Below are 27537 nucleotides of genomic sequence, written 5' to 3'. Positions count from 1 at the left end.
TATAGCTAATTTCAAATCTGTTATAGAATGTCCAGGAAGATTGAAATGTTCTCCTACTGGCTTTTGTATGGCTTTTGTATGTCTGCATCTGTCATTTTCACTCCATGCATCTGAAGAAGTGGGGTTTTTACCGACGAAAGCTTATGCTGAAATAAATCTTAGTCTTTAAGATGCCACCGGACTCCTAATAATCAGATAGTTCATAGTTCATTCAGGCTGCTGCAGACTGTCCCCAATAGAGGCTTTCTATTAATTATACATCTTGAACGTCAATATTAGATTCTTCAAGAATTTGTATCCCCTTCTTGTGTTTGATTTTACCAAATACCTTCTCATAACTTACAAAGAACATATAAATTTCCCTTTGTGCTTCTCACACGCTCACTTAAGATCCTTGGCAAAGACTGCCTCCCTCATGCCTATTCCTGGGAGGAAACCAAACTGACTTCTGCTAATTCTTGTCTCGAGATGTTGATGTAACCGCGTGCCAACAATTTTCAGCAAAACTTTAAGCATGTGGCTTACTTGGCTTTACAGTTAAATGCTGTTCAGATTCTCCAGCATTATTAACCTTCAGTCGAAAAACAAAGACTTAAAACAACCTGTGCTTCCACTTTCCTTAGCCATAGCTTAGAATTTGGGCCAAGATCTCTTCCCTTAACACAGATAGTGAGAAAAGTCCTTTTTTATATTTCTGGAACTAATGTGTTTGAAATCCAAGTGGTGCTGACTAGTAGCAGGTATGCATGAGAATCCCAAATCCAAACACCCTGAAATTCAGAGTTTAAATCTAGATCCATGTCCGAACTTTGTTACTCAGGTCCAGCTCAAACACAAAGGAGCAGAACTCTTGTGAGGAACCATACCTTAAACAAGTCACTTCAACTCTACATAGACAGAGGGCATCCCATTCACCCCTCCAAAGTCAATGGGAGATTTGCACGTGAATTAAAAATCAGGATGTAAATCCTCTTATATGTTGCATACATTAAAATATGTTCAATGTACTGTCCAAAGGATACTCTAAGATTACAGTATGAAGTCTTGGACAGGCTGTGAGTTATGTCTGTAACATTTTCTAGGCTTTAGGTAAATCATAATCTTTGCCATACAACTGGATTGGTATTCTTTTGGGGTTTTTCCTCTCCTTTGTCCATACGGAGGTAGTAGACGAATATTAATATCCTTTAAGTAACATATACTATGGTACTATATCTTGCAACTTAGACCTTGTAAAACTGCATTTTGAATGGCTTTATATCCTACAGTTCCCTGATTACAGTGTCTTTAGCCTATGTGGAATGCTCAGTCAGACAAAATACAAAGTACCAAAAAGGTACAATAGTGTACAGACTATTCTCATTGATGCAGTATTTTGGACACAGATTCTGAAATGTTATTATATGACCTAGATTGTGTCAAGAACAGTAAATGGAATAATATCCATTCATTTACATGGAAAAACCTAGGACAAGAATGACACTATGATCAACCTTATCCAATCCATTCTTATTACACAACTCAAAGTGCAATCTTGTGACTACTCAACTCTGATACCACGGTTTGGTTCGTTGGATATTGAAAATAATGTCACTCCTTTCCTTTAGGCTACCCTCTGAGGATAGGAGAGTGAAAATTACTCTCCTAAGTTAAACTTGAACCAAATAACATTCAAGTTCACCCTAAATTTCAAATCAACAACATTCAAGTGGGTTCAAAATTTGATAAAAAGCGTAAGTCCATCCCTACAAGTGGCATCAAACTTGCATGTTACTAGGGTTACAAGATGGTAAAATTTAGAAGCAGAAATCTCAGAAATCAATTTAAAGGGCTATAAATCAAGGCCAGCTATGCCGAATATTCCACTCAGAGAATCTTTTAAAAGGCTTCAATTAATAAAGCCAAGAGTTTATTTTCCATATCATTTTTGCTATTGTGATCTGTATGGTTACCTCAGTAGGCAAGAACTACATTCTTATGACAAATACAATCTTCTTCTTTAGAAAAAATCTTTCTTAATAATTATGAAGTATTAATGCGTTTTAGTAAAAGACTTATTTTTCCTACATCCCAGACACAGAAGTACTTAGTACATTTTGTAGAACACAACACTTCCTATTAAATCTGGATTTCCTTTAGAATCTTTTGTTTCTATCTGATTTCATTTGTTACATTGAAGGCTTTCTACCCTGAGGCATATTTTTCATTCTTCCTTATTCTTCTGTATAAAAGAAAGGATTTTTATTCAAGACTTTTTTTTAACTTTGTAAAAGCTTTTTGGTCTGTGAAGTGGAAGAACAATGAAAATGTGTTTTTTAGACTCTGTAAAGGACTGGAACCGTATGCCTTTCACATGCCATACATTTCACAAGACTCTTTAAAATATTTTGGACCTCAGAACACAAAGGTGGATAGCTGTTAAGGAAAAACACAGACAGTCTTTGATGTTAATTTTACTGTCCAACTGAGATGAACCCTACTAACAATAATCCTTATTGTAGAGAAGGTTAAAAATATCATATGAATTTGAGTATAGTATGTAATCAGATCTTGTATGCACCTCATTGCAGGACCAGGACTTAATTTTTTTCTGCATTGTATTTTGAAGTTCTTAATTTTTAATACAGTAACTAATCCTATAGTCCTTCCCAGTGAAGCCATTGGAAGCTTTGTATGAGTAAATAAGACAGGATCAGTCCATTTGTAATAGAACTAATCAAATAATGAAAAAAATTGCTTTTGCAAATAATGGTTCACCAAAATTCACCACAAATTGTTCACTGTCTATTGAACTGATCAAATTCCTAAACAAACAAAAGTTATTGGATAAAAATTGCCAAAATTTGCAATGAATATAGACCTGATTCAGGAAAGTACTTATGCATGACTAAGACTCCAGTGGGACTTAAGCACATAATTCAGTACTGTCTTAAATTGGGGCCAGTATTTGCAGTGAATTATTTAACCAATTCTAGCAATTCATAGATTCATAGATAGATACTAAGGTCAGAAGGGACCATTCTGATCATCTAGTCCGACCTCCTGCACAGCGCAGGCCACAGAATCTCACCCACCCACTCCTATGAAAAACCTCACCCATGTCTGAGCTATTGAAGTCCTTAAATCATGGTTCAAAGACTTCAAGGAGCAGAGAAGCCTCCCTCCAGTCAACCATGCCCCATGCTACAGAGGAAGGCAAAAAAACCTCCAGGGCCTCTCCAATCTGCCCTGGAGGAAAATTCCTTCCTGACCCCAAATATGGCAATCAGCTAAACCCTGAGCATATGGGCAAGATTCACCAGCCAGATACCCAGGAAAGAATTTTCTATAGTAACTCAGATCCCATCCATCTAATATCCCATCTCAGGGGATTTGGCCTATTTACCCTGAATATTTAAAGATCAATTACTTACCAAAATCCCATTATCCCATCATACCATCTCCTCCATAAACTTATCGAGTAGAATCTTAAAACCAGATAGATCTTTTGCCCCCACTGCTTCCCTTGGAAGGCTATTCCAAAACTTCACTCCTCTGATGGTTAAAAACCTTCGTCTGATTTCAAGTCTAAACTTCCTGGTGGCCAGTTTATACCCATTTGTTCTTGTGTCCACATTGGTGCTGAGCTTAAATAATTCCTCTCCCTCTCCTATATTTATCCCTCTGATATATTTATAGAGAGCAATATCTCCCCTCAACCTTCTTTTAGTTAGGCTAAACAAGCCAAGCTCCTTAAGTCTCCTTTCATAAGACAAGTTTTCCATTCCTCGGATCATCCTAGTAGCCCTTCTCTGTACCTGCTCCAGTTTGAATTCATCCTTTTTAAACATGGGAGACCAGAACTGCACACAGTATTCTAGGTGAGGTCTCACCAGTGCCTTGTATAACGGTACTAAAACCTCCTTATCCCTACTGGAAATGCCTCTCCTGATGCATCCCAATTTTCCCCCCTGGTATGGAAATGGTACTTTCCTTTTGGAACAACTAACTGTTTTTGCTCCAAATTGAATACTAAGAGGTTCATTCATATTTAGCACCCAATTCTACAACCCTTACTCACATAAATAACCCTTATTCATGTGAGTAGTTCAACTCAAGTCAATTAAATTAATGACAATACATTTATTTTGGTGTCAATGGGACTATTTCATAGAATCGTGGAAGATTAGGGTTGCTCCTCAAAAGGTCATCTAGTCCAACCCCCTGCTCAAAGCAGGACTAATACCAACTAAATAATCCCAGCCAGGACTTTGTCAAGCCGGGCCTTAAAAACCTCCAAGGATGGAGATTCCACCATCTCCCTAGGTGACCCATTCCAGTGCTTCATCTCCCTCCTAGTGAATTAGTGTTCCCTAATATCCAACCTAGACCTCCCCCACTGCAACTTGAGACCATTGCTCCTTGTTCTGTCATCTGTCACCACTGAGAACAGCCGAGTTCCACCCTCTTTGGAGCCCCCTTCAGGGAGTTGAAGGCTGCTATCAAATCCCCCCCTCACTCTTCTCTTCTGCAGACTAAACAAGCCCAGTTCCCTCAGCCTCTCCTCATAAGTCATGTGCCCCAGTCCCCTGATCATTTTCACTGCCCTCTGCTGGACTCTCTCCAATTTGTCCACATCCTTTCTATAGTGGGGGCCCAAAACTGGATGCAATACTCCAGATGAGGCTTCACCAATGTTGAATGGACGGGATTGATCACGTCCCTCAATCTCCTGGCAATGCCCCTACTTATACAGCCCCAAATGCCGTTAGCCTTCTTGGCAATGAGGGCACACTGCTGACTCATATCCAGCTTCTTGTCTACTGTAATCCCCAGGTCCTTTTCTGCAGAGCTGCTGCTTAGCCCGTCAGTTCCCAGCCTGTAGCATTCTTCCATCCTAAGTGCAAGACTCAGCACTTGTCCTTGTTGAACCTTATCAGATTTCTTTTGGCCCAATCCTCCAATTTGTCTAGGTCACTCTGGACCCTATCTCTACCCTCCAGAGTATCTACCTCTCCCCTCAGCTTAGTGTCATCTGCTCACAAATTATTCTTGTGAGCAAGAGTTTGCAGGATTGAACCCAATTTTGTATTAATTTTAGCAAGTAGGCCATGAATCCAATCTTACGTTCTCTGATATTTTGAAATTCCTTTTTTGCTATTTAAATGATATAGACCTTTTAAAACAATTTTTTAATCGTTATTTAAAATCTTTAGCATTTCCAGAAGTTAAGTTTTAATGTGGCCCCTTGTATATGTGCAAAGCTTCACCACTGACCCTATTAATATAAACAACATTCTATATGTAAAATTGTAACAGTGATAAACACTGTTTTTATGGCAACCTAAAAGTTAAACATATTTTTTCTCTTCCCAACACTTACTTACCAGACACCACTAGCTCCCTCCAGACACACTAAACATATACTTTAAAGATAATTTGGTAACTGTTGACTAGAAAGATACAGTCAGACTATGGCTCAAAGAAACATTTGTATATTAAAAGAGGTATGAATAAAAGGATAGATGTCATAAGAAAGCCTTTTTGTGACCATAATAAACAAAACCACATATTTTAACACAAGGTATGTCATAAGTCAATTAGTTGTTTTAACTGATTTCAATACAGACACTAGCATTTCTAGTAATTAACTACACCATAACAGCTGATCAGAAAAGTAGTTATATTAAAAAAAAATTACATGCTTCAAGGGAAATGTAAAGTACAAGGTAAAACCCAATGCCTTCAACAACCAGAGGCTTATCTTTAAGGCTAGTATTGCTAAGTGAAAAAAAGTGTGTTATTGAAATTGTTAAATTACTGTTAAATGTTTAGAAGAAAGATTGATTGAGATTATCACTTACACCTAAATGAACTCTAATTAAAAACAGGAATAAATTACTTCCAATGATACATTGTTCATTTATTATATTTAATAGATAATGTTAATATATAATATATTTTAAAGCAAATTAAAGTAGAAATTATGGCCCTGATTCAGGAAGCATAATTATTCAGGAAGGTGCTTAACCATATACTTAGTCCCACTGGATGTAAGCACCTGCTTAAACCTCATATAGAACCAAAAATCACCCAATTATTTCCATATTAGGGTCTTAGAGACTCCGAGTATGTCAAAATTGGGAAAAAAACACGTCATGCATTTACAATTAACTTTATTGTAACCAGTGAACTATAAAACTATGAACAAGTTAAAACTTTCCTAGATTCAGAAGCACACTACATAGTACTTGTGTTGGGGTCTAACTGACCCCATGATCAAACATTTTTTTTTAAAAAAAAGCTACAAACTATACAAGTGTCAGGCTGTAACTGACACTATGTTTAGACAATGAAAATAGATAACAACAGCAACAAAATCAAAGGCACAAACACAGGAAAGTGGCAGTCAATGGCCTACTACTTCAATCAAAGGGAGCAAACAAGTGACGTGTTCTGAACACACAAAGATTTTACACTTTGCATATTTTTATGTGTTTTTCTGTTTCTTGCTCTGGAACAGATAGAATCATAGAATATCAGGGTTGTAAGGGACTTCAGGAGATCATCTAGTCCAACCCCCTGCTCAAAGCAGGATCAATCCCCAACTAAATCATCCCAGCCAGGGCTTTGTCAAGCCTGACCTTAAAAACCTCAAAGGAAGGAGATTCCACCACCTCCCTAGGTAACCCATTCCAGTGCTTCACCACCCTCCTAGTAAAAAAGTTTTTCCTAATATCCAACCTAGATCTCCCCCACTGCAACTTGAGACCATTACTCCTTGTTCTGTCATCTGCTACCACAGAGAACAGTCTAGATCCATCCTCTTTGGAACCCCCTTTCAAGTAGTTGAAAGCAGCTATCAAATCCCCCCTCATTCTTCTCTTCTGCAGACTAAATAAGCCCAGTTCCCTAAGCCTCTCCTCATAAGTCATGTGTTCCAGTCCCCTAATCATTTTTGTTGCCCTTCGCTGGACGCTTTCCAATTTTTCCACATCCTTCTTGTAGTGTGGGGCCCAAAACTGGACACAGTACTCTAGATGAGGCCTCACTAATGTTGAATAGAGGGGAACAATCACGTCCTCGATCTGCTGCAATGCTCCTACTTATACAGCCCCAAATGCCATTAGCCTTCTTGGCAACAAGGGCACACTGTTGACTCATATCCAGCTTCTTGTCCACTGTAACCCCTTGGTACTTTTCTTCAGAACTGCTGCCTAGCCATTCGGTCCCTAGTCTGTAGAGGTACATGTGATTCTTCAGTCCTAAGTGCAGGACTCTGCACTTGTCCTTGTTGAACCTCATCAGATTTCTTTTGGCCCAATCCCCTAATTTGTTTAGGTCCCTCTGTATCCTATCCCTACCCTCCAGCATATCTACTTCTCCTCCCAGTTTAGTGTAATCTGCAAACTTGCTGAGGATGCAGTCCACGCCATCCTCCAGATCATTCATGAAGATATTGAACAAAACTGGCCCAAGGACCGACCCTTGGGGCACTCCACTTGATACCAGCTGCCAACTAGACATGGAGTCATTGATCACTACCCATTGAACTAGACGATCTAGCCAGCTTTCTAGCCACCTTATAGTCCATTCATCCAGCCCATACTTCTTTAACTTGCTGTCAAGAATACTGTGGGAGACTGTATCAAAAGCTTTGCTAAAGTTAAGGAATAACACGTCTACTGCTTTCCCCTCATCCACAGAGCCAGTTATCTCATCATAGAAGTCAATTAGATTAGTCAGGCATGACTTGCCCTTGGTGAATCCATGCTGACTGTTCCTGATCACTTTCATCTCCTCTAAGTGCTTCAGAAATGATTCCTTGAGGACCTGCCCCATGATTTTTCCAGGGATTGAGGTGAGGCTGACTGGCCTGTATTTCCCCGGATCCTCCTCCTTCCCTTTTTTAAAGATGGGCACTACATTAGCCTTTTTCCAGTCATTCGGGACCTCCCCCGATCGCCATGAGTTTTCAAAGATAATGTCCAATGGCTCTGCAATCACATCTGCCAATTCCTTTATCACTCTCAGGTACAGCACATCCAGCCCCATGGACTTGTGCTCATCCAACTTTTCTGAATAGTCCCGAACCACTTCTTTCTCCACAGAGGGCTGGTCACCTCCTCCCCATGCTGTGCTGCCCAGTGCAGTAGTCTGGGAGCTGACCTTGTTCGTGAAGATAGAGGCAAAAAAAGCATTGAGTACATTAGCTTTTTCCACATCCTCTGTTACTAGGTTGCCTCCCTCATTCAGTAAGGGCCCACACTTTTCTTGACTTTCTTCTTGTTGCTAACATACCTGAAGAAACCCTTCTTGTTACTTTTAACATCTCTTGCTAGCTGCAACTCCAAGTGTGATTTGGCCTTCCTGATTTGACTCCTGCATGCCTGAGCAATATTTTAATACTCCTCCCTGGTCATTTGTCCAATCTTCCACTTCTTGTAAGCTTCTTTTTTTGTGTTTAAGATCAGCAAGGATTTCACTGTTAAGCCAAGCTGATCGCCTGCCATATTTACTATTCTTTCTATACATCAGAATGGTTTGTTCCTGTAACCTCAATAAGGATTCTTTAAAATACAGCCAGCTCTCCTGGACTCTTTCCCCATCACGTTATTCTCCCAAGAGATCCTGCCCATCAGTTCCCTGAGGGAGTCAAAGTCTGCTTTTCTGAAGTCCAGGGTCTGTATTCTGCTGCTCTCCTTTCCTCCTTGTGTCAGGTTCCTGAACTCGATCATCTCATGGTCACTGCCTCCCAAGTTCCCATCCACTTTTGCTTCCCCTACTAATTCTTCCCTGTTTGTGAGCAGCAGGTCAAAAAGAGCTCTGCCCCTAGTTGGTTCCTCCAGCACTTACACCAGGAAATTGTCCCCTATACTATCCAAAAACTTCTTGGATTGTGTGTGCACTGCTGTATTGCTCTCCCAGCAGATATCAAAGTGATTGAAGTCTCCCATGAGAACCAGGGCCTGCAATCTAGTAACTTCCTTTAGTTGCCAGAAGAAAACCTCGTCCACCTCATCCCCCGGTCTGGTGATCTATAGCAGACTCCCACCACGACATCACCCTTGTTGCTCACACTTCTAAACTTAATCCAGAGACTCTCAGGTTTTTCTGCAGTTTCATACCGGAGCTCCAAGCAGTCATACTGCTTTCTTACATACAATGCAACTCCCGCACCTTTTCTGCCTGCTTGTCCTTCCTGAACAGTTTATATCCATCCATGGCAGTACTCCAGTCATGTGAGTTATCCCACCAAATCTCTGTTATTCCAATCACATCATAATTCCTTGACTGTGCCAGGACTTCCAGTTCTCCCTGCTTGTTTCCCAGGCTTCTTGCATTTGTGTATAGGCACTTAAGATAACTCTCTGATTGTCCCATTTTCTCAGTATGAGGCAGAAGCCCTCCCATCTTGCACTCTCCTGCTCGTGCTTCCTCCCGGTATCCCATTTCCCCACTTACCTCAGGGCTTTGGTCTCCTTCGCCGGTGAACCTAGTTTAAAGCCCTCCTCACTAGATTAGATGGAACATCATCCTTGTTTCCTAGTCTCTGGATCAGTAACCAGTATACTAGACACTGCTTCCTGGGATCTCTATGGATAGTAATCCCATGCTTGAATAATAAGAATACAGCAGTAGGGATATACTACTGACCATTTGACCAGGATGGTGATCATGACTGTGAAAAGCTCAGGGAGATTAGAGAGGCTATACAAATAACTCAGTATTAATGGGAGATTTCAACTACCTCCATACTGACTGGATATATGTCACCTCAGGATGGGATGCAGAAATAAAGTTTCTTGACACCTTAAATGACTGCTTCTTGGAGCAGCTAGTCCTAGAGCCCCCAAGAGAAGAGGCAATTATTGATTTAGTCCTAAGTGGAGTAGCAGAAGCACTTTGTAATAGTGACCAAACATAATAAAATGTAACATCCCTGTGGTGGGGAACACCAAAGCAGCCCACCATAGTAGCATTTAATTTCAGAAAGGGGAACTACACAAAAATGAGGAAGTTAGTTAAACAGAAATTAAAAGGTACAGTGCCAAAAGTGAAATCCCTGCAAGCTGCATGGAAACTTTTTAAAGACACCATAATAGAAGCTCAACTTAAATGTATACCCCAAATTAAAAAACACAGTAAGGGGACCAAAAAAGTGCCACTGTGGCTAAAAAACAAAGTAAAAGAAGCAGTTAGAGGAAAAAGGGCATCCTTCAAAAAGTCAAAGATAAATCCTACTGAGGAAAATAGAAAGGAGCATAAACTCTGGCAAGAGAAGCGTAAAAATATAATTAGGAAGGCCAAAAATGAATCTGAAGAACAGCTAACCAAAGACTCAAAAAGTAACAGCAAAAAAATGTTTAAGTACATCAGAAGCAGGACACCTGCTAAACAACCAGTGGGACCGTTGGACGATCAAGATGCTAAAGGAGCATTCAAGGAAGATAAGGCCATTGAGGAGAAACTAAATGAACTCTTTTCATTGGTTTTCATGGCTGAGGAAGTGAGGGAGAGTCCCAAATCTGAGCCATTCTTTTTAGGTGACAGATCTGATGAACTGTCCCAGATTGAGGTGTCATTACAGGAGGTTTTGGAAAAAAATGGTAAATTAAACAGAACCAGATGGTATTCACCCAAAAGTTCTGAAGGAACTCAAATGTGAAATTGCAGAACTACTAACCGTAGTTTGTAACCTATCATTTAAATCAGCTTCTGTACCAGATGACTGGAGGATAGCTAATGTGACATCAATTTTTAAAAAACGCTCCAGAGGTGATTGCAGCAATTACAGTTTGGTAAGCCTAACTTCAGTACCAGGCAAATTGTTGAAACTATAGTAAAGAACAGAATTGTCAGACATATAGATGAATACCATTTGTTGGGGAAAGGTCAACATGGTTTTTGGAAAGGAAAATCATGTTTCACAAATCTACTAGAGTTTTTAGAGGGGGGGTCAACAAGCATGTGGACAAGGGTTATCCAGTGGACATTAAGTATCAGGGGGTAGCCGTGTTAGTCTGGATCTGTAAAAGCAGCAAAGAACACAAGAACTAGGGGTCATCAAATGAAATTAATAGGTAGCAGGTTTAAAACAAAAAAAAGAAAATATTCTTTCACACAACATGCAGTCAACCTATAGAACTCTTTGCCAGAGGAAGTTGTGAAGGCCAAGACTGTAACAGGATTCAAAAAAGCACTAGGTAAGTTCATGAAGGATAGGTCCATCAATGACTATTAGCCAGGAGGAGCAGGGATGCAAAACCATGCTCTGAAGTGTCCTTAACCTCTCTTTGCCAGAAGCTAGGAATGGGCAACTGGGGATGGATCACTTATGCTTCTTATGTTCCCTAGAAGCCTAAGTAAGGTCTGCAATGTTTCTTTCCTGCACCAGTGGTCTCACCATTTCTGTACCCAGGTCCCTGAGAAATACCCGTCTCTTACTCAAAGATTTATTATGCCATGTGTGATTCTACAAAATCCAATCAATATGTGCATTCAGACATGCAATGTGCATGTGCAGCAGTGAGTCTTTTCCCAAGAAATTCTTTGCCCCAGCAACAGCATCTGTCAAGTGTGTGCTTGCCAGAAAATAGATTTCACAACTGCGACTTCCTCAGAATCCTAGCAAGTGTAGGCTTCCCAGAAAATCAATTTGACAGTGTTATCTTCAAAGAAACTCAGTTTGCTGGACAATTGTGGTGATACATGAGGAAAATGTTATCTGGGGTGTCAATGACCCCACCCCAAATCCCACCCTAGATCCTGTTGGTGTATTATTTTAAAAAACAAAATCCACTGAATCTATGATGATAAAAACAATGCTGAAATATATTGCTGCCTCAAAATGAAAACAATCTGATGCTGGAATGCCTGAATAATTAATTTGGGGTCTGACCCCAATATCTTTTGTGTGACTTTTTTGCACCACGGTAGATTTGCAAACAGGTTGATATACAGGTTGTCCTCAAGAGAATCCTTGAAGAAAGAAAGGCAGTGGTTTCATATTTCATTTAAATTTTGTATGTGTTTGGGGTTCAAGAGACTAGAAGCCCTCTACACCAACATTCCACACAAAGATGGACTACAAGCCATCAGGAACAGTATCCCCGATACTGTCACGGCTAACCTGGTGGCAGAACTTTGTGACTTTGTCCTGACCCATAACTATTTCACATTTGGTGACAATGTATACCTTCAAATCAGCGGCACTGCGATGGGTACCCGCATGGCCCCACAGTATGCCAACATTTTTATGGCTGACGTAGAACAACGCTTCCTCAGCTCTCGTCCCCTAATGCCCCTACTCTACTTGCGCTACATTGATGACATCTTCATCATCTGGACCCATGGAAAAGAAGCTCTTGAGGAATTCCACCATGATTTCAACAATTTCCATCCCACCATCAACCTCAGCCTGGACCAGTCCACACAAGAGATCCACTTCCTGGACACTACGGTGCTAATAAGCGATGGTCACATAAACACCACCCTATATCGGAAACCTACTGACCGCTATTCCTACCTACATGCCTCTAGCTTTCATCCAGATCATACCACTCGATCCATTGTCTACAGCCAAGCGCTACGATATAACCGCATTTGCTCCAACCCCTCAGACAGAGACAAACACCTACAAGATCTCTATCATGCATTCCTTCAACTACAATACCCACCTGCTGAAGTGAAGAAACAGATTGACAGAGCCAGAAGAGTACCCAGAAGTCACCTACTACAGGACAGGCCCAACAAAGAAAACAACAGAACGCCACTAGCCATCACCTTCAGCCCCCAACTAAAACCTCTCCAACGCATCATCAAGGATCTACAACCTATCCTGAAGGACGAGCCATCGCTCTCTCAGATCTTGGGAGATAGACCAGTCCTTGCTTACAGACAGCCCCCCAATCTGAAGCAAATACTCACCAGCAACCACACACCACACAACAGAACCACTAACCCAGGAACCTATCCTTGCAACAAAGCCCGTTGCCAACTGTGTCCACATATCTATTCAGGGGATACCATCATAGGGCCTAATCACATCAGCCACACTATCAGAGGCTCGTTCACCTGCGCATCTACCAATGTGATATATGCCATCATGTGCCAGCAATGCCCCTCTGCCATGTACATTGGCCAAACTAGACAGTCTCTACGTAAAAGAATGAATGGACACAAATCAGACGTCAAGAATTATAACATTCAAAAACCAGTTGGAGAACACTTCAAACTCTCTGGTCACTCGATCACAGACCTAAGAGTGGCTATACTTCAACAAAAAAGCTTCAAAAACAGACTCCAACGAGAGACTGCTGAATTGGAATTAATTTGCAAACTGGATACAATTAACTTAGGCTTGAATAGAGACTGGGAATGGATGAGTCATTACACAAAGTAAAACTATTTCCCCATGGTATTTCTCCCCCCCACCCCACCCCCCACTGTTCCTCTGACATTCTTGTTAACTGCTGGAATTAGCCTACCTGCTTGTCACCATGGAAGGTTTTCCTCCTTTCCCCCCCCTGCTGTGGGTGATGGCTTATCTTAAGTGATCACTCTCCTTACAGTGAAAAAAGAAAAGGAGTACTTGTGGCACCTTAGAGACTAACAAATTTATTAGAGCATAAGCTTTCGTGAGCTACAGCTCACTTCATCGGATGAGCTGTAGCTCACGAAAGCTTATGCTCTAATAAATTTGTTAGTCTCTAAGGTGCCACAAGTACTCCTTTTCTTTTTGAGAATACAGACTAACACGGCTGCTACTCTGAAACCTCTCCTTACAGTGTGTATGATAAACCCATTGTTTCATGTTCTCTGTGTGTGTGTATATAAATCTCTCCTCTGTTTTTTCCACCAAATGCATCCGATGAAGTGAGCTGTAGCTCACGAAAGCTTATGCTCTAATAAATTTGTTAGTCTCTAAGGTGCCACAAGTACTCCTTTTCTTTTTGCGAATACAGACTAACACGGCTGCTACTCTGAAACCAAAGATCTTGGAAGTGTAGGACTTTCATTTTCCCTGTTCACGAATAGAGTGTGATCTAACTGACCCCATTACCTTTTTAGTGACCTTTTTTACTACTCAAAAACCACAACAGATAGGATGATAAGCTCATCTGGAAAGATTGACCTCATCCCTAGTCTGAGGATACTTAATGTATGAAGAGGCACAGGTTTGGCATGAAAAATGTTTGGGTTTGTTGAGATCAGATAGACCCCAAACATCAGGAGGGTTGAAGATAAACAAGTGCTTGAGTATTTTCTTTAGGGGGGCATATATTATTTATGGCACTTTGTGCTGGTTGGATGGATTGAATGGATTTGAATTGATTTCTAAAGCTACTGTGGTTCATATTTTCATTCCAAAAGCTACTGTAAATCGTTAGACAAGTAATTCTCCTAATTAAGGACTGGAGAAGAGCTCTGTGTTTACTCCTGGGCTTAAACAATGGAGCCATGATTCAGCAGAACACTTAAGTATGTGCTTAAATTTAAGCAGGGGCTGAATTTCCATTTACTTCAGTGGGATTTCAATGCTTAAGTGCTCTACGGACTAGAGATGGTCTTAAAGATATATATAATATTAATCTTAAGTGCCTTTCTGATTTGGGGCCTGGATAAGTACCAAAGCCATGTAGCATCAGAAACTTTGGCTCTACAGCTAAATTACCTATTACTGAAGCCAGTGTAATGACCCTGTCCACTGTAAAAGTGTTGATAGTTTCCATTTTTGATCCCCAGCACTCCATCTAACTAGTTGGGCAAAGAAACCCTACATTAATCAGACAAAGTTGGATTTAAATTAGGGGAATTTTAGACATTACAAGTAAATTACAAGTTTTGGTGAATCCCATAAGTAGAGCTGGTCAGAAATTTTCCAATGAAACAAAGTTTTGGAAAATGCTGATTTGTCAAGCCCAAAACATTTCACCGGAAATATCTGGATTTGAAAAACTTTCAACGAAACCACAGAACCCTGCCTGGATCCATGGTAGGCTGCAGGGGACCCTGGTCTGCAGCTGTAGGGCAAATCCGCCAATCAGACTGCTCTAGAGTCCTGGACCCTGACACTCCAAGGCATATATTGCGTATGAGGTTATGGGAATGATGTGGAGGGATTCACTGAGCATTCTCAGTGCAGACCAAAGCCTAGGACCAGATCCTTCCTTGACTAGCTGACATATATATATATATTTTAAAAGTTGTCACTCACACTTAAAATAAATTTTAAAACGACACCAAATTCAGCTCTATGAATGAATCATCCTCTGGATTCTGTCATCCTTATTCTCATTGAGGAAAAGCTTCCTTATGAATTGTCCTATTGATTTCAGTGGAACAATTTGTGGACTAAGAACTATTCAGTCTGAGAAAATGTGAAGAAAAGGAATTTCCTAATTGCTTATCAGGAATCAATATTACAGCATATGCATACCTCAGTCACATACATATTCCACAGTGAGACTTGTGTGATCTATAACACTATGTATTATTTCATTTGGATATCACTCTGTCCCCCAATCATGAAAAAGGGTAATATAGCAAAAGGTAGAAACCACCAAGTGAAGATGTGTTGTGTTCATTTCTATACATCTAGACAATTCTCTTAACTGATCGTCAGTTTTACATAATATACTGTCTTACATAAAACTGACGATCAGTTAAGAGAATTGTCTGTCTAGATGTATAGAAATGAACACAACACATCTTCACTTGGTGGTTTCTATCTTTTGCTATTGAGGAATACGCAAATGAGGAATTTGTTTTACTTGTCAGAAATAAAATTAGTGTTTGCAGTGCACACTAACCCACATGAATCAGAACTCACAGTACTTGATGATATACAGTTTGTTCCCACACCCGTAAGTAAAACCTCTGCTAGTGGCAGAACTACTCTTACAAGAAAAAAAACTGCATATGTATGGGCTCTTATTTTTATTTTCCTCTAATATTGTAACCACTAAAACTTACACTACTGTAATTCAAGTCTTCACTACAACTGTTGACAAAAATCAAGCTAACTAAAAGAAAATCAGAGGCTCTTTTTGTCAAATCTATTAAAATATTTTCATGTTTAATTCACCCCTTCCTATCATGATCAACCCTTCTCCTCTCCTAAATTCTGCCCTCACTCTTACCAAAGCAAACTGATCAGTTCATACTCTTGCAGCTTCATGAACAATTTTTCAAAGTGATCCTGACAGTGAAATGGATGTGCTGATTCACTAGCTCCAAGGGATAGGTTCAATATGTCTTCTGTCCACACAAAAGACATTGATCTGTCTATTGTGTCCAGTCAATAAATCTTTATTAGAATAATTTACTTCACATGAATGTCAGCTCTTGCACTGGAATGAAAATGTTTTGTAAATGTGCACCCTTTTAATCTATATGGTATTTCTTTTCAGATTTATATTTTCATCATCTCATTCATCTCTCTGCACTGAACTATACCACAGGCAATACATTACCCAATGCATCATAATATGTTTGCCAAAAAGATAAGGTCTAAGGTCTGAAGAAAAAAAAACCATCTATACATATGACAAATTCATCAAGGAGATCTTAGACATAGCAGGCCTGAAGTCTCTGCTCATATTTTACTCAGGGACTGGTAAAAAACACTGATATTTTTACCTGATCAAGGACGTCAGGATTTTGCCTATGAAAATAGACTAAATACTGACATGCAATAAAGCGCTCTCTCAATACAAGGGTTGATAGTCACAGTAGAGTAATTCCTTGGCAAGACCCCTAAAGTAATGTAGGGAGGTTTAACTCACAAACACGCACGCACACACACACAAACACACACAGAGCCAATTCACTCACTCCTACTACAATGTGCAGCAAGAACAGTCCTAATTATAAAAAGTTTGCAGTTGCCCCACTAGCAATCTAAGGAATTGGTGTTTCAATAAAGTTGAATCATTTCTGTTCCTGGCCTCTCACGAGTCTGTCACAGCATTTAGGGACCAAAAGTCAAGAACAAGGGAGACTGAAAAGAATCTCCTGCTTAGGGAGGGAGAACCCTATGCCTGCAATCCCTGCAATAAATCAGGGAGGGGGAAAGCTGATGAACCTGTCCTCCCTCTTGCAGGGAATGAAGAAGAACCAAGATCCCCACTCTGCGGGAAGGATGGAGAGGAACCAGCTGCTCAGAAGTGCACAGGATATGGTTGGAAGAACAGACGAATTTCCTTCTGTGGGTTTCCCCCTGCATCTCTAGAGAGAGTGGAATTCAAATCTGCATCAAAAGATCAAAAAAGTGAATTGGAGTCCCAAACGGACATGAGCTCATATCACACTGAAGTGAATTGTCAGTAATGGGTATGGGAGGAGGCTGCTTGCACAGCTGTTACCTGCATGATACCCGAATCGAGTCAGTGCAATCACTTTGTCATTTTTAGAGAGAACATTATAACACTCAGGAAGTCCTTGTCTACAATTACCACCCAGCAAGCCAAACAGTCACAGTAATACAGCAGCCCAAGATGTTTTGAAATCAAAGTTCTGTTAACAGAAGACAGTTACACAATTGGTAAATAACAGTCAAAATGCAAGTAGGGTTTGAAGAGGAAGAACAGGTGGAGAGATCCATTATGGGTCCAATTCTATCCTCAGACACAAATATGTGCAGCTCCCACATAAGGGCAGTGTTTGTCTCTCCTTAATAAAGAACTGTATTTTTTGGAGAGTAGGTTCATTTCTGCACCACTTACATGACAGGTTTTATTCTTGAGTAGAATGACTGTGCAAATAAATTAAACACCAAATCAGAGTTTACCAAACAATAATTTACAACTAATTTCAGAATCCTAGGAAAATGTCTCCCTCTCTTTTTTAGGATTTTATCCTGCCACCCATCTCCTCTGAATCAGAGCTTCAGCCAGACAAAATAAATTTGGACTTCATGGAGAGTCTCTGGCTTGTCTGACTGAGTTCGATATCTAGGCTTATGTACGGCCCCCATCACCACAGTATAATCATGTTATTTTGTAACAACCCAAAAAGTTTATAAAAATAAATAATCTGCTATCTCTTTATATTATTTATTGTGCCTTTGTTCATACTAAAGAAAATGCAAGTCTTGGGACTCCATGGATAATATAGCTGAAAGTAAATTGGGTGAAGAGGGTTTTTTTAATGTTACGCAAATGCTGATGAAAATCAGGTCCAGTAGTAGTTGTCTTCCCAGTGTTACACACTATTATTTATTTGGTCTGATTTCCACTATGGGTCTGTTTTAAGAAGCGCTGTCTGTCAACACAGATGAGGAGATCGCACAATTCTGTCATACTTGTAACAAACTGCTCTGCTCAAATTAAAAACTTACCTTCCCCACTATGCTGGCTAATAATAACGTTATTTGTTCGTAGAATGCCTATGAACAATAAAAGGAGATATGGAGGAACACCACTAATGTGAGTTTGCCCATATTAAATCTTGGAAAAACCTGATTTCATTACTCCACTACACTTTTATTTAAAAAAAAAAGTCAATACCTAGGTTCCCCTACCACCAAAGCTATGTGGTCATAGTAGAGCTGCACCCAGTGCTGGCAGCCACCGTGCACTGTAGGGAACCTTCCCGGCAGGGTTTCAACTCTCTGGTACAGAGGTATCCAACCTGTGGCTCTGGAGATGCATGAGGTTCTTCAGGGGTTAATATGTGGCTCCTTGCATAGGCGATGACTCTGAGGCTGGAGCTACAGATGCTAACTTTCCAATGTGCTGTGGGGTGCTCACTGCTCAACACCCTGCTCTGCCCCAGGTCCTGTCACCATTCCACTCCTTCCCCCAAGACTCCTCCCCCTTCCCCTGAGCCTGCCATGCCCTCACTCCTCCCCCACAGAGCCTCCTGAGCACTGCAAAACAGCTGATTGCAGTTGGCGGGAGGCATGGGGAAGGCGCTGATTGGTGAGGCTGCCGATGGGCGGGAGGAGCTTGGGGCTGGAGGGGGGACCGAATGTGCGGCTACTGACATATTACTGTGGCTCTTTTGCAATGTTCATTGGTAAATTCTGGCTCCTTCTCAGATTCAGGTTGGCCACCCCTGCTCTGGTACCATCCAGGTGGGGAGGGAGAACTCTTGGAGAAGTGCAGGGAAGTTCTACAGGTCTCCAAATTCCCATGGCAGCTTTAAGAGCTGGGTGGGAAGGGCACTTCAATGCTGCCTATACCTTCAATTTCTTTCTCTTTCTCATTCACACACACAGCAAAAGGGAGAGGAAAGTTGGAGAGAGGTGGTTGGTAAGTGAAAAACAGTGAGGGAGAGTGAAATGAAAAGAGATCAACCAAGTGGAGAGACGGTGATAATGAATGTAGGATATGGAATGAACAAAAAAGGATACTGAGTCAATGGAGGAGGAAGGAACGGGAATGAGTGAATGAAGGGGTAAAATGGGACGAGGGAGGGAATAGAGTAAAAAGGGTAGGGAATAGGCAGAGGAGGAGACTAGTCAGGTTTAAACTTGAGCTTAGGCAGTCATTCTTTTTGCACTCAGACACGAAAAGTTAGAGGGAACCTTGATCAGGGAAATATATTTACCTTCTCCAGCAATGGAGCCCTATCCAATCTGGCTTGTCAATGGGGCAAAAATTAGCATTTTTTAATATTGGCACTTGCCGCTACTCCTTTGGAATAAATTAGAGAAATCAGACCACACACAGAGTTCTAACACATTTCTGATAAATCAGAGCAAGCTCCTCCAACAGCGACCAGGAGATCAAGCACAGGATCTATGCTAATTTCCCAAAGAAGGACAATACAGTAAAAACAACACAAGACAGGCAGCAGCAGGTGTAAACTTACCACTAGAGCAATTGGGACCCCCCCAGCCAGGCTCACACTGACAGGTGTTTGGAGCAATACAACGACCGTGGACACATTTATCAGCACAGTGAGCTGTCACAAAGAGAAATCAATAAAAATAAGAACATCTTGCACAAAAATAAAAACAAACAATAAAACACCACACAATAGCTTTTTCCCCAATCCAGCTGTTTTATTTTTTTGTCTCAAATATCCTTTAAAAACATGAAAAATTGTTGGTAAATTCATGTTTGGTAGCTTCACCTGTGAGTCATTTTTCAGACTTAACGTGTATTTTATAACCATACAATTTATTCTCCAAGTTCAAAATCTCAAAATAAATTCCATTCAGGCTGCTCAAATACTATTTCATGCTAAGCTATGAGAAGATACTCTAAACTTTTGGAGAAAAACTCATGCCAATTTTTGCTGCAGCAGTGAGTAAAACCTGATTTTCTCTACACCAAACAGAATACACCACAACACATCAGTACTTTAATATTTATCTTTATGAATGACTGTATGACTCAGAAGCAGCATGGTGAAACAAACATGATCACTAGATTAATACAAAATGTAACCTTGCTGACTCCTCCTGCAATTATCATTGCCAGGGCTGAGTAGAGCTGGCTGAAATTTTTCATTTGAAACTTTTTTTTTAAACAAATAAGAGTCTTTTTTGAAATTGGAAATTTTGGGGGAAAACTTTTCATTTTGACCAGCCCTAATGTTGAGTCTTTTGTGCGAGATGTGCTCTTGTTTTTGGAGCACAGAAGTGGGAGCCAGAGTGTTCTAATCCTGGGCATAAGGCTTACACAAGGTCACCTTGGGTAAATCACAATCTTTTTGCTTCAATTTCCTCACCTATAAATTTGATATACATGTTACTTGCTTACCTACATCATGTGGTGAACATGAATTAATGTTAATGTTCACAAAGCTCTTTGAAGATGCAAAGCACAGTGTAAATTATTATTGATGAAGAATCAGAAACAGTGGTCTAGCCACCAAAAGGGCACGAAAAGCTACATACCGTTAGCATGGAATACTGGGAGGGAAACCTAGAGCAAGAAGGAAGCTATGGGAACCCAGAGCAGAGAGGGAGCAGCACAGAGAAGACTGGAATAGGGAGGGAATCAGGGCTGTGGTGAAGACATGTCCAGAGTAGAGACTGAGGTGAAGGCAGATCTTTGTTAGACAAAAAGGCCAAACTGCAAACAAGACAAAGACATCACCATACTGACTGAGGGGAAGGGCTTATGTCAGTCACAGTGGCAGACAGATCAATTAGTCCTGCCCTCCCAACTAACAGTGACATTATCTAATGCTTAGGCCAGGAAATTAAAGAAGCCTCATAGAATTGCCCATCATAGCTAGGGGGGCAGGAGTTAGGGGTGGTAAATATTTAATACAATGATGACTGACCACACCTCCCAGAGCTTGAAATCACTTTAGCAAAGAAAAGCAAATAAGGAAAACTACATACACTGAAGGTACATCCCCAGGAAGGTCAGTTAATATGTGTGTGTGTGTGTGTGTGTGTGTGTGTGTGTACACACACACACACATATATTGTGGGAATTTTTCAATTCAAACAACAGTAATTTCCAAAAGATACACATGGGATGATGATTCTCTCTGTAACATCTCCCAAAATCTGCCATTTGAAAGAAACATCCACAACAGAAACCTGATCATTTATACCAATGAGAAGTGAATCTTGGGGGAGGAGAAAAGAGAAATGGCTCAGCTGGTGTTTGGAAGAGGTTTAAGGAGGCTAAATATGAATTGGATTTTTGTTGAATGGGTGAAAAATGTGCATGTATGGATAAACAGATGATTACTCACATACTAAACCCAAATTTCTATGTAATGGGGCTACATAGCTCTGCCTTGGCCCCACTTTCATTATATCTCATTATGCACACTGTAAAAAACATAGAAATAACACATACAAAAGTTTGTATTTGTTAACACAAGCCTAAATAATAAGACCTATATAATAACTTTATAACTTAATACCTCTGTAATACCTTTATAAGTAACTGCAGAGAAGTCTACTTACTAGACTGTTTTAAACTTATAAAGCTAGAGATTTACAGCCCCCATGAAAAGTAACTGTTATTTTAAAAATAAAGTGAATTTAGTGCTGGTGAAGTATGCCAGGTTGCCAATCCTACAGATTGAAGTCCTTTATCTATCATGTAGTTCAGGCTTCACCACACAGCTAACAATGTGTCCTTGATCTCAAAGGACCTCCCCTAACAGTGAGGATAGCTCAGTTTCCCTCTCCATTAGTTCTTTGGCCAATCCACTAAAGCTGTTAACAAGGATGCCATTAAGAGCTCTCTTTGATGGTGTAAATGGACACATGCCCATCAGGAACTGAATTAAAACCACTGCCTCATTTCACATAGATTACTGATTAACCATTGGATGGCAAAGACTTTGAGTCACTAAAGTCCAGAACTGATTTGGGTGACCTAGAGGTGAAAGACTGGCCCAGATTCTCAGTTGTGCCCAATACCTGATGGGTACAGCAGAGGGACACAAAGGAGCCAGTTGTGGTTCCTTGAATCTAGAGCCAGCACTGGTCCTGGTGTAGTATAGAATAAAAGCAACCTTAGTCCATTTCACCAGCTGAGGACTACCATACTGCCTACTCTATGAGCAGAGACTATGGATCAACTGCCATTTTGAAAGAAATTCAAATAGGCTTTAAACTAATTTTTCACATCCAAAACTCCTGCTGACTCTTCTGGCCATTCCTTATGTACAAGGAATGCAGGATGAAGTCCATTGATATAAAGAATATTATATAACATGATTATTACTGCTTCCAAAATATTTTAATAAAGATAATTTAAAACATCAAATGAAAATACCATATTTACAAAATTCTACACAAAAGGAGATCCACATGTAATTCTTTATTTTCAAGAGGTTATACTAAAGTTGAGGAATATTTAAGTAATATAAGAAAGGCAGGATCACATCCTATGTGTGCCTAAAAAAGAAGAGAAAGGAGGGACATGAAACATTTCTTAGTTAAGCTTCTGAAATCCAAAATTATATCCAATTCAAGAAATTTTTCTTTCCATACTCAGGACACCAATATATCCAAAACTGTTTACAGTCATAAAAATAATTATTTGTTTCCCATATATCTTCTGTGGTTACTGTTGGACTCACCGCATCTGAACTCAAACCAGCATCCTTAACAGATGTTGTGTGAGGCAAAAAAAATACCACATCATCAAGTTCTGGCATTTTAAAACTCTAAGATAAATTCAGAGCTGGCACCAAATAGAGCAACAGCATCTGCTCCAGTGGAAGGCAGTGCAAATAGGGGCATATTATCTGTGGAGGTCTATACTGTGTCAGAAAAAGATGTAAGAAGACTTGCACTGGGCTGTGGGAGGGATATGACTTGGACTAGTGAAAAAGCTGAACGAGGCATGGCATCAAGGAGAGAGGTCCTGTTTGCATTATGGCCCACTACAGACCTGATGCTAACATGTTGATGTACAAGGACTGGTGTAACTTAACATTGAGTCTGTCTGGTTCAAATAGCACCAAAAAGTCATTGACAGTAGTAAGCAGCATGCAGAAAGAACATTCAGCACTGCCAAATCAACCAATGCCAAAACAACCATTTATATGCAAAAAATGAGAGTATTTTTCAAATGAGAACAAATTGCTGGGTAAGCTCAGTACTGCATATTAAAATGTAAAAAGTGTTAGCCACATAGAACATAGCCATTTTTATTAATATACTGTTGCAACTGGTGGGTGGCAAACTCTCCACACACATTTTCAGATATATCACAGGATCATATCATGGTGAGGGAAGATCATACCAAGAGAATTAAATCATGTTTAGTGCATATAATACAGATCAACTTGACATTTTCAGACATTAACCACATTAGTCCTAGCACCAGTACAAGGTCTCTAATTGATACTTGTCTGTTATCACTGGGGTAAAGACAGACAGTATGACATTTAGAGAGAAGATTGCAATGCAGAAACCTCCTTTTACATTAATGTGCTATAGTACACCACCTGTGGTGCAAATTTAGACTTCTCTTCAATTCCACTATCTATTTAAAGTATTACACTTGAGTGTTGAAACTTGTGTGTCTCATTAACCTTACACCTTTACTTGTGCACCAGGCCTGTCAGCTGTGAAACATAATCAGGTGAATCAAAATTTCTGAATAGCATTTTATGAATCTGCACAGTAACTAAGAAAGTGATATGAAATTTCTTAATCATAAGCCATTATGGGCTGTGTTTAAACAGCTGTGCATAGAGTTATCTGATGTCAAAAGAAGATGCTGAAGAATTCACTACAGTAAATCTTGAAATGAGAAAGAGGGTTTGATCTTTAATACAAGGAATGCACAATTTTTTGAAGAACTTTGTCAAATACTTGGAAAAGAATGAAACCTATATTGCTCAGGAATAGGGCTGGGTGAAAATTTTCAGATAAAATTTTTTTTTCAACGAAAACTGCAGATTTGGATCGACCAAAATGTGAATCTGCCAAATTATTTCAGCTGGAAAATAAATAAATAAATAAAATTTTGAAAAACTCAAAGTATGTTTTTGACATATTTGAAATGAAACATTGAGATTTTTCAATTGAAAATGACTTCATATTTTGAATGTTACTTCAATTTTTTAAAAACTATAGGTAAAAAAGCCCTTGAAAACAAAATGTTTCATTTCAGGTCAAATAAAATGCATTGTTCATCCTGAAATGAATTTTTATTTTTACTTTTACAGTTTGCTGAAATTTTTGAAAAAATTTTCATTTTGGGCCAACCCAAAATAACCACAACCACTTCTTCTTCTTCTTCTTTTCTTCAATATTTTGGTTCTGCCACGGAACTGAAAAATTTGCAGAACTCCAGTCAGAAATATATTTATAAAGGGCCAAATCCCCAAGACCGTGCTTGGCAAAACTACATTTGAAGTTGAATGGCTAAGTCATGACTCAGCTGCCCTACAGGCATTGATCCAAGATATAGCCCAGTTTTAAAATTGGGCCAGATTCTGTGCCCACAGAGCAGTTAGTGGATATTGCATGTGTCTCTGTAGTGGCCACAGAACAAATCCTAGGTCCCCATCCCCTCTTTCACAGGCAGAGTTCATGAACCTGCCCTCCATTGCTGTGTATGGCAATGGGATCACTGGGGAATGATGTTGGGAGGAAGGCAATGCCTCCCTAATGTCCCAGCATGGGGAGAAATGGGGAAGCAGGTTCTCCTTGCTGACTGACAACTTGACAGGAGCAAGGAGATACAGTACCAGATAACTGCCAAATGGAGCCATCAGCCCAGAAAGGACACTGCAACTGAGAATGACCCTTCTAAGGCAAAAGAAGTGAGGAGGATAAAGGGCTTATTCTTCACAACCTCCCTAAGCCACTACCAAAAGTATGTGATATTGGTGGGAGTGGAGGCAAACAGAATTCTGATCCCCAGAATCTGCACAGACCGCTCCGTGGAAGTTACTGTAGTCACTGAGGAAAAAGACTCCAAAGTCCCTGTGAGGAGAAGAGGAAGGAGGTGGGATCTGCAGAGAGATGGTAGAAAGCTCTTCTGAACTTCTGTGGGGCTCAACTGCAATCAGTTTTTCATAGATTCACAGGTTTGAAGGCCAAAAGGGACTACTGTGATCATCCAGTCTGACCTCCTTTATAACATAGGCTACAGAATGTCCACAAAATAATTTCTAGACTAGAGCATATCTTTTACAAAAATATCCAATCTTTATGTAAAAATTGCCAGTGATGGAGAATCCACCACAACCCTTAGTAAATTGTTCTGATAATTAATTATTCTCACTCTTTAAAAATTTATGCCTTATTTCCAGCCTAAATTTATCTAGCTTCAACTTCCAGACATTGGATCATGTTATATTTTTCTCTGCTGGACTGAAGAGCTCATTATCAAATACTTGTTCCCCAGGTAGGTATTTATAGACTTTATTCAAACACCCCAAGCCTTCTCTTTGTTAAGCTAAACAGATTGACCTATTTGTCTATCACTATAAGGCATGTTTTCTAATCCTTTAATCATTTTTGTGGCTCTTCTCTGAACCCTCTTCAATTTAGCAACATCCTTCCTAAATTGTGGACACCAAAACTGGACACAGTATTCCAGCAGTGGTCGCATCAGTGTCAATTACAGAGGTAAAATAACCTCTCTATTCAAGATTCCCCTGTTTATGCATCCAAGGATCGCATTAGCCCCTTTGGCCACAGCGTCGCACTAGGAGCTCTGTCATAAATATAAAGGGAAGGGTAACCACCTTTCTGTATACCGTGCTCTAAAATCCCTCCTGGCCAGAGGCAAAACCCTTTCACCTGTAAAGGGTTAAGAAGCTAAGATAACCTCGCAGGCACCTGATCAAAACGATCAATGAGGAGACAAGATACTTTCAAAGCTGGAGGTGGTGGGGGGGAGACGGGACAAAAGGTCTGTCTGTCTGTGTGATGCTTTTGCTGGGAACAGAACAGGAATGGAGTATTAGAGCTCGTTAGTAAGTAATCTAGCTAGAAATGTGATAGATTTCCTTTTGTTTAAATGGCTGGTAAATAAGCTGTGCTGAATGGAATGTAGATTCCTGTTTTTGTGTCTTTTTGTAACTTAAGGTTTTGCCCAGAGGGATTCTCTATGTTTTGAATCTGATTACCCTGTAAGGTATTTACCATCCTGATTTTACAGAGGTGATTCTTTTACTTTTTCTTTAATTAAAATTCTTCTTTTAAGATCCTGATTGCTTTTTCATTGTTCTTAAGATCCAAGGGTTTGGGTTTGTGTTCACCTATGCAAATTGGTGAGGATTTTTATCAAACCTTCCCCAAGAAATCTTGGGGGGCTATTTTGGGGGGAAGACGTCTCCAAGTGGGCTCTTTCCCTGTTCTTTGTTTAACACGCTTGGTGGTGAAGCATAGGATTCAAGGACAAGGCAAAGTTTGTACCTTGAGGAAGTTTTTAACCTAAGCTGGTAAGCACACTCTTAGGGGGTCTTTCATGCAGGTCCCCACATCTGTACCTTAGAGTTCAGAGTGGGGAAGGAATCTTAACAAGCTCATGTTCAGATGATTATCCACCTCGATTCCCAAATCTTTTTCAGAACCACTGCTTTTCAGGACATAGCCCCCATCCTATAAGTATGGCCTAAATTCTTTGTTCCTAGATGTATACATTTACATTTAGTTGTATTAAAATGCACATTGTTTGCTTGTCCCCAGTTTACCAAGCAATCCAGTGAGCTGTCCCAGCAATCAGTGACCTGTCGTCTTCATAATTTACCATTCCCCCCATTCTTTTGTCATCTGCAAACTTTATCAGTGATGATTTTATGTTTTCTTGTTACCTGTGGTATTGGACATCCAAAATGAAGCTCATCTCCACAGAAGTAATGTAGGTGAGTGGCCTCTGGTATTTAGCCCACTGGTACTTTAGCCTGAGTACAATTAAAAGTTGAGTTCTGCCACCCTTACTTATTCTGCAAGTGGTCTCATTGAAATGAAAGGATTGATTCTTTCTTTCCCCCCTAATTTTTGGGTGGGGAGTTACTTAGATTTCACATCTTCTTTAAACTAGAACAAAAATATGTCTTTACTCAGATAACCTACACTCCCACCCTGCTTGACAGAATGTATAACTTTGAGTTAGTCCTACTGCTGCAGTGATAATGAGTGATTTGATCTTAAAGAAC

General features: G+C 40.0%; 1 protein-coding gene across 2 annotated transcripts in view; it reads right to left on the bottom strand.

Moving 5' to 3' along the window:
• The window catches only part of MEGF10 (multiple EGF like domains 10), a 169554-nt gene that overhangs the window by 78110 nt on the left and 63907 nt on the right, over positions 1 to 27537 (bottom strand). For both annotated transcript variants that reach the window (XM_043515023.1, XM_038403762.2), the window contains one exon: positions 19801 to 19893. In XM_043515023.1, coding sequence (XP_043370958.1) covers positions 19801 to 19893 — 93 coding nt within the window. The remainder of the gene's footprint in view (positions 1 to 19800; positions 19894 to 27537) is intronic.

Source organism: Dermochelys coriacea, chromosome 5 (genome assembly GCF_009764565.3).
Source record: "Dermochelys coriacea isolate rDerCor1 chromosome 5, rDerCor1.pri.v4, whole genome shotgun sequence".
NCBI classification, from domain to species: domain Eukaryota; kingdom Metazoa; phylum Chordata; order Testudines; family Dermochelyidae; genus Dermochelys; species Dermochelys coriacea.
Note: the sequence above shows the minus strand (reverse complement) of the source record. Positions and strands in the feature narration are given on the sequence as shown.